The sequence below is a fragment of the Octopus bimaculoides genome, chromosome 26 (genome assembly GCF_001194135.2).
Source record: "Octopus bimaculoides isolate UCB-OBI-ISO-001 chromosome 26, ASM119413v2, whole genome shotgun sequence".
Lineage (NCBI taxonomy): Eukaryota > Metazoa > Mollusca > Cephalopoda > Octopoda > Octopodidae > Octopus > Octopus bimaculoides.
The window spans coordinates 8,835,675-8,844,448 of record NC_069006.1 but is presented as its reverse complement, the minus strand read 5'-3'; the positions used below and the strand labels follow the sequence as shown (position 1 = coordinate 8,844,448).

The 8,774-nt window shown below is 41.2% G+C and overlaps 1 protein-coding gene across 1 annotated transcript in view; it reads right to left on the bottom strand.

The window, feature by feature from the left end:
* Positions 1-7,850: 7,850 nt before the first annotated feature.
* LOC106883552 (uncharacterized) overlaps positions 7,851-8,774 on the bottom strand; it is a 14,744-nt gene continuing 13,820 nt past the window's right edge. Inside the window, exon 4 of the mRNA XM_014934600.2 lies at positions 7,851-8,180. Coding sequence (XP_014790086.2) covers positions 8,102-8,180 — 79 coding nt within the window. The 3' untranslated portion in view covers positions 7,851-8,101. The remainder of the gene's footprint in view (positions 8,181-8,774) is intronic.

Below are 8,774 nucleotides of genomic sequence, written 5' to 3'. Positions count from 1 at the left end.
ACACGCTTCCTATGCGGCAGGAAGGGGCGCATGAAGGCGGGATGTTCTGGGAGCGGGGGCGAAGGGGGTGAGGAGGGCAGTGCCGAGGAGGTGGTATCCTTTGGCCGGCATATTTAAAAAAATAATTTTTTTGTAACTAAACACTTTCTAAATTCGTATACTAGTAGAATGTGTCACATAAAACATCATTTACTCTTTGCATTTTTGAAGTTATTTCGTGTTAAAGTTGTATTTCGGTAATTTCAACCAATCAATGACGTGTATTGAGGTAAAAACAATTACTGCTGTTGTTTGTCAACAACAACTTCCGGTGGTGTATAGTTCGTTTCTCACTGTTATTTATGACACATTTCATCTCAGTTATGTTTGTATGAATAAACGAGTGTCTCTGAAGCATGTTTACTTCATGGCACCACCACAATCGTTCGTGCATTTCTACTGCTTTTAGTTTTTTTTCCCCCTGTTTTTCAGGTACTATTTTCGGAAAAACATTTTTGCCCCCTCCCCCTCCAATTTCTTCATTTTTCACATTTTTCCGTAACTCTATCCCTAACCCTAAAACCCTATCCCTAGCAACCCTAACCCTAACTCTAAAACCCGAACCTTAACCCTAAAACCCTACAGTATAAACGCACGAACGATGTCATAAATAACAGTGACAAATGAAGTATACACCGCCGATAGTTGTTGTTGACAAACAACGGCAGTAATTTTATTCAGCTGAATACACGTCATTGATTGGTTGAAATTAGCGAAATACGACAACTTCAACACGAAATAACTTGAGGAAAAGATGTTTTATATGACACATTCTACCAGTGTCCGAAGTTTGAAAGTGTTTAGTTACAAAAAATTAATTTCTCGATCTCAAGAATGCATCTCTCGATACTTTAACCCTTTTGATACCAACCAACTTAAAACTGCCCCCGGTTCAATGATACAAACTTTTTTTAAAGGAATCTAAATGAAAGCTTTCCATCAAAATTTCTTGTTAGTTTATATTCTGAACACCTTGATGACGACAAAGTTATTTTAATAAATTCTTCATTATTTTTCAAAATTAATTGAAACAAAGGGAGGGTACTGTAACGGAAATGTAATAACAAAAAGGTCAAGCTGGTCTCCGCAAACAAAATCATTATCTCCCTTGTGAGGACCACAAGGATAATTATTAATATTTTGCTAACAAGTGTCTTGATGTAAAAACTGAAGTGCCTTTTAAATATTATACCTGCATTTTATTGAATATTGGTACAACTGTTGTCACACCTATTTTTTTTTATTCAAGCATTTTTTAGTGCAAGTCATTCATATTCAACCCATATATGTACAAAGGATAAATGATTGGTTTTACAGTTCTATTTAATTGAGTACATCTTCTAATGTGATTTCATCCAGGTATCTCATTCTCTGGAAGAAGAACTATGGTCACTAGGGCATCATTTCTTCCATTTTCTAGGGATATTGTGCACAGTTGAAAATTAATTGCACAGGCAAAATTTATGTATATGTGAGATGTGTGCAAGAGACAAGACTGAGCTGGTTTGGTCATGTGATGCACATGGATAAGGAAAGCTGTGTAAAGAAGTGCCAAGCTCTAATTTTGGAAGGGTGGGGAGATCCATGAAGATGTGGGACAAAGTGGTGAAAGATCTTTGGATGCTGGGCCTCACTGAGGAGAGGACAAGGGACTGGAAGGTGCGGTGATTTGTTGTACTCGATAAGATGCGTCAAGCTACGTAAAGTCACTGTCTTCTACACATATAGACTTGCGTTTTCAGGTGCTGGTGCCACTGAAAATGTACCCCTGCCAGTGCTGCAGTAAAGCACCCATGCCAGTGGCACGTAAAAGGCCCGACTGTTAAGTAGTTGGCATTAGGGAGGGCATCCAGTCATAGAAACCAAGCCACAACAGACAATTGGAGTCTGGACAGCTCCCTGCTAACCAGCTCCATGTCAAACAGTTTGTTTTCGATGGAACATGAAGTGGGTGCTCTCTGTCATTGTGCCAGCACCAGAAGCGAGTCCCTTGTTTACAGTAAATGCGAATGCAGAGAATACTCAGTAAACCAAGGTGTGTAGACGAAGGAGGAGAATTGCTGAGTGTGTAATGACAGCAGAGAGACCAGGAATGGTTTGCTGATCTGTGCTGGTATCTCTCAGATGATGATAAATCCTCATGTACACAATAAACAGCGAGAATCTGATCACTTTATTCTTAATATGTTCTGGTATATTTGAATATTGAATATGCTAATTGATTACCATTGAAGATAATTTTAATAAATAAAGAATTTATGTATAATGGTATTTGATGCTTGTCTTTTGTCTACATTGTTCATATAAATGCCAGGACCAGGCAGAAGTGGTTTCCAGCAGTAACAACAGCAACGACAGCAATAACAAAACTATAAGAATAAACAAATGGAAGACCAGCGTTAGTAACCACAAGTCACCTCTTACAATCTCAGTGTTGTGATGAAAGTCAAGATACCCTCTTGTGAGGAATGGTCTGAACCGAGAGAGTATATATGGTTTGTAGAAGTTTGTGTTATTTCACAGTGAAGTTGGAAAGTGTTGGTTGATTTGTTCATTTGGAATATTTATTGTTGGTTCTTTTGGCTGCTGCATTGTTATCTTATTGTATCCCACTGGTACCGTGTATCGTAGGCCATCATCCCAATAATGGTGGTACTACTATATTGGATACAAACCATGTTACAGCATCTGGTGACGAGGGTTTCGAAGCTCACATAGGTTGTATTTCACCTGCAAACCAAGCATTAACCTGTTTTCAATCCTTTCATACCAGATTGTTAGCCTTATGAAATTCCTTCCTTGTCCATGTTTTTTCTTCTGCGGCCATCAACATGAAATTATTTAAGATCAACTGTATCAATCTTAACAGTTTTGAGTAACCTGCAAAGACCATAGGCAGAGGTGTGTTTAACAATATTAAATAAAATTTGCTGGTGTGTTTACGTCCCCGTATCTTAGTGGTTTGGCAAAAGAGACCGATAGAATAAGTACTAGGCTTACAAAGAATAAATTCTGGGGGCGATTTGCTCGACTAAAGGCAGTGCTCCAGCATGGCTGCAGTCAAATGACTGAAACAAATAAAAGAATAAAGGAATATGCCCCGCCGCCCTCCTTTGGCCGGGAAGGGCAGGCAGTTTTTAATTTGTCTGGTGGCTGTAGCGAAAGAGGTAGTATAGTTGACTCGTCTGAAAGGGCTAAACTCAGACACTTTCGTCTTTGGCCAAACCCCCATCAACTTCAAGTTTCACTTGAAGAGGAAAGTGGGGGTGAGAGGGAAGTGTTGCCTTGTAACAAGTTTGTTGAAAGGTGGGTGAATGTTGGAAGAATGGCCAGTGTGAAAGGACCAATTCTGAGCATACACCTGTGAAAGATAAAAGAAGGGCTCTTGCCCTGTTGATCAAGCACCCATGGCTTTTGTGGGTTTTTCCACGAGGACCTTTAAAGCGCCTCCCCTATTGGCAGTTTTACTTGTTTAATTTTTCATTACCCTTTAAAATGACCTTTTTTTTCGTGTTTGCTCTGCCCTTTAAAATGACATTTCGTGTCAGTGGTTGCGCGTACCCTTTCCCATCACCAATACCGGAAATCTCTTTCCCTGACCGGACATCAAGTTCCCTTCCTCTCTCTCCTCTTATATTGGTAATCTTGCAGCCCTCTCCTTTCTCTCCCCACCTTCTCTGGAATAACTAAACCAGATAGCAGCCCACTTACCCTCTTTTTTACGTTTATATCTGCAGCATCAGTAATGCTTACACACACAATGCTCATAACGCTCATATTTACAACGCCCCAAACACTTTCATGTCCAGTGCCTCCTCACTCCCATTCCCCAGTAGAGGCAACAATCTTAGCAATTCTAACATGTTTGAATGACGGTAGATTAAAAGCAAGAACAACTATTATGACGTCTGTTACCAAACGATCATGGGAACCTTTTCAGGTGCTGAATAACATCTTCCTGTGTTACCTCCTATATCTCTTTCCAAGTTTTCAAAGTTGGCACTGTAAGTGTAGGCACATTGAACGGTAGGTCTAGCGAGATTGTAGAGATGCTTGAACGGAGACGTGTTGATGTATGTTGCATACCAGAGGTAAGGTGGAGAGGAGCTTCAACCAGAGTCCTCTCAGGCAAAGCACATAGGAATAAACTCTTCTGGGAAGGTAATAATGATGGAATAGGGGGTATGGGTGTACTTCTTGCAGAGAAATGGGTAGATAAGGTCATAGAGGTAGTGAGGGTGTGCGATAGAGTGCTTAAACTCAGGTTAGTCTTGCAGAATGGTATAGCTACAATTATCTCTGCCTACGCCTCACAAGCGAGCCCACCAAATGAACAGAAGGATCACTTTTATGATATACTTCTGCAGGCTACCTCAAAGACGAGTGACAATGACCTCATCTTTGTGACTGGAGATTTTAATGGGCATGTCGGACAGCAACCTAGTAACTTCCATGGTGTACATGGGGGCCATGGAGTTGGTACCAGAAATGAAGAAGGAACTAGGCTCCTGAAGTTTTACGATGCAAATAACCTATTAAACTGCAACACCAACTTCAGGAAGCCAGCTAGCCACCTGATAACTTATCAATTAGGTGACTCTTCCAGCCAGATTGATTTCATCTTCACCAAACAGTAGGATCCATGGTTGCTCTTAAATACAAAGACTCTCCCTGGTGAAGAATGTACCCCCAAAATAGACTAGTTATTAGTGACTTTAGACTCAAGGTCAGAAAGATGCCAAAAAAGCAGACCAATATGGAAAAGAAGGACTTGGAAGCTTAAGAACCCTTCACATGATCAGAGATTTAGGGATATCCTTACTGAGAAATTTGATGATAGGGAGGAGGAGCTACAGTCCTGTGACATAAAAGGCAGCTAGGAATTCCTGCGAGAAAGCTTGCTGAGTGCCACAGACCAAATCTGTGACTGGTGCAAAGTCCCTTCCAAACTTAGGGTAACATAATGGTGGAACAATACTGTAGACAGGGCCATTAGAGCAAAGAAATAGTCTTGGGATAGCAGGAGAATGTATCAGATTGCCAAAAGTAAAGTTAGGAGATAGGTACATATAGCCAAGGGAGTAGCAGAAAAGAAGACGTATGCCAATGTTCAGCAACGTGATGACCAAAGAATCGAAGTATTTTGGACTGCAAGACGGTGTGTGAGAGAAAACCGTGATGCCATAGGAGAGAAATGCGTCCGCATGGATGATGGTGCCCTTGTGTTGAATGATTCTGCAAAGAAAGAAACTTGGAGATGCCAATATAAAAGACTGCTGAATGCGGAGAATGAACGGGAGGAGAAGAATCTGCTAAATTGAGTGACCAACTACCAGAATCGACAGTACCCAGGTAGATAAAGTAATTAAGGATATGAAGACAGAGGGAAGCATCTGGCCCATCAGGAATCACCGCTGAGATGTTTAAAATATCGGGCGGTGTGAGTTATGGTCCTGTCAACCGCATCGTAAATCAGGTAGTTCATGAAGGTGTTATACCCGATGACAGGTGTAGCAGCACCATAGTCAACTGCTACAAGGGTAAAGCTGATGCTTTAGATAGAAATAACAATAGGGGTATCAAATTATTGGACCAGGTGATGAAATTACAGAGAGGGCCATAGCCCAACTAATTAGGGAGAGATTTAGCCTAGATGAGATGCAGTTTGGTTTTGTGCCAGGCAGAAGCACCACTGGTGCTATATTTCTGGTAAGGCAACTGCAGGAGAAATATCTAGCCAAAGATAAAACTCTGTATTCGGCTTTTGTTGACTTGGAAAAGCCTTTGACAGGGTCCCCCGATCCATTATCTGGTGGTCAATGCAGAAACTGGAGATAGACGAGTGGCTAGTAAGAGCTGTGCAAGCCCTGTACCGGGATGCTGTCAGTAAGTTGAGGGTTGGCAACGAATATAGTGAAGAATTCTAAGTAGAAGTGGGGGTTCACTAAGGATCAGTCCCCTCTTATTCATTATAGTCCTCCAGGCAAGAACAGAGGAATTCAAAACAGGCTGCCCCTGGGAACTCCTCTATGCTGATGACCTTGCCTTAATAGCCGAGTCACTGCTAGAACTAGAGACGAAGTTTAAGGTGTGGAAGCAAGGTCTAGAGTCGAAAGGCCTTAGGGTTAACCTAGCAAAAGAAGTCTTAGTAAGTAGGAAGGCTGTCAAACCACAATCCCCTTCATGTGGATGGCCCTGCTCGATCTGTAGAAAAGGCGTAGGTAGAAACTCCATACGATGTACCTGGTCTAAGTTATGGACACATAAAAGGTGCAGCAATATCAAAGGAAGGCTAACCGGGAAAATAGTTTTTGTGTGTGACAGATGCACAGGGGTAATAAACACTGAAGATGTACAGAAAACAGATTCCATCACATGCCAGGGGGAGAAACTAGAAGTAGTTAATAGCTTCCGCTACCTAGGCGACATAGTCTGTAGTGAGGGTGGTTGCTCTGAGAGTGTAGCGACTAGAGTAAGAATAGCCTGGACAAAGTTCATGGAGCTCCTACCTCTGCTGGCAACTAAGGGCCTCTCGCTCAGGATGAAAGGTAGACTGTATAATGCATGTGTGCGAACTGCCATGCCACATAGCAATGAAACATGGGTCATGACTGCTGAGGACATGCGTAGGCTTGAAAGAAATGAAGCTAGTAATATCCGCTGGATGTGTAATTTCAGTGTGCATACACGACAGAGTGTAAGCACCCTGAGAGAAAAGTTGAGCATAAGAAGTATCAAATGTGGTGTGCAAGAGAGACGACTGCGCTGGTATGGTCATGTATTACATATGGATGAGGACAGCTGTGTGAGGAAGTGCCACACCCTAACAGTGGAAGGAACCTGTGGAAGAGGTAGACCCAAGAAAACATTGGGTCCCACAAAGGCAATGACAGGAGACCGAGACCTTTGTAGATATGCTGTGATTGAGAAGACTCGGCAACTAAAGTGAGATCGCAGCCATGCATGTCGCGATATGATATGCTTGGGAAGACCTGTTGAGACAAGTAAAACCAATATTGTAGCTGTGACCAGTGCCCCCTGACTGGCTTCTGTGCCAGTGGCACGTAAAAAGCACCATCTGAACGTGGCCGATGCCAGTACCCACTGACTGGCTCTCGTGCTGGTGGCACGTAAAAAGCACCATCCGAATGTGGTCGATGCCAGTACCCCTTGACTGGCCCCCGTGTCAGTGGCACGTAAAAAGCACAATCCGAACGTAATCGATGCCAGGCCCGCCTGACTGGCTCCTGTGCTGGTGGCACGTAAAAAGCACCCACTACACTCTCGGAGTGGTTGGCGTTAGGAGAGGTATCCAACTGTAGAAAACTTGCCCTATTAGATTGGAGCCTGGTGCAGCCTTCTGGCTTGCCAGTCCTCAGTCAAACCGTCCAACTCATTCCAGTATAGAAAACGGATGTTAAACGACGACGATGATGATGATATACATACACGTTTATCAATTTGTTTTGCAAGATCCTTGATGTGAAATCGTGTGTTGAAACGTACACTGTTGAATTTCGGGAAATATCTTAGGGCAAAATGGACATTACGGAATTTAAATGTGAATCAGATCTGTTGGAATACTTCAACTGATTTACTCAAAATCTTTAAAAAATGCAAAATTAATTTATTATATATGTTTTGTAACTTGCATTGGGTGTAATTTGAAATAATTGTAGGCAACGTTAATTAATTAGAAATTGATTTATATCCATTATAGCTTTCCTTTTTCTTATTTGATAATATTTGATATTTGTATAATATATTTATTGAAGAATTATGTCTTCAAAATATAACATATTAAACCAGTGTAACTTGCATAAAACTGTCCTATAAGAGGTTTATATATGTCCTCATAATAACTTTATAAATATTTATATAGGAGAGTATTGTAGTTCGCTTGAAGCATTGTGTATTCTTTGAAAAATATGTCTTGTTGTGCCATTCAAGACACATCATTATATATATGTATATATATATATATGTGTGTGTGTATAATGTCTGTATACATGTATGTATATATATGTATGTAGTAATAGATGTCACCAGTAATATATTGTCCTCAATACTTCCGACCTTTGATAAAACGCATGACCTTGGCTTTCTCCTTGTTGAAATCGTGTTCCACGCATAAGAATAATCTGTCGGAGCATGTGGAAAGAAAAAGAGAAAGAAAAGTATAAGGGAAAAAGATTGTAATAAATAATTAAATGAATTAATATGCATTATCATAAATTCATTAAACTAGATTATCTCATTTCGTACAATTTTTTTGTCTCTTTTTATCCCGGAAATATCTGTGACCGGGAATATTTAGCGATGATTACTATCTCTAGTATAGACGCAGGTGTGACTGTGAGGTAAGAAGCTCGTTTCCCAGTCACATGGTTACGGGGTCCTTTTGGTAGAAAGAAACTCAAAAGGGGCCATCATGTGTGTGTGTTTATATATCATCCTCATCATCATCATCATCATCATCGTTTAACGTCCGCTTTCCCTCCTGACAACGGCTGGACGGTTCGACTGACAATCGGTAAGTCGGGGGGCTGCACCAAGTTCCAATCTGGTTTGGCAAGGTTTATACGGTTGGATACCTTTCCAAATGCCAACCACTCCAAGAATGTAGTGGGTGTTTTTTCACATGCCACCAGAATGGGTGCCATTGACCTGTCACCGGTATCAGCCACAACCACAGTCTCACTAGGTTTGATAGATCTACACAAGCATTTCCTGTG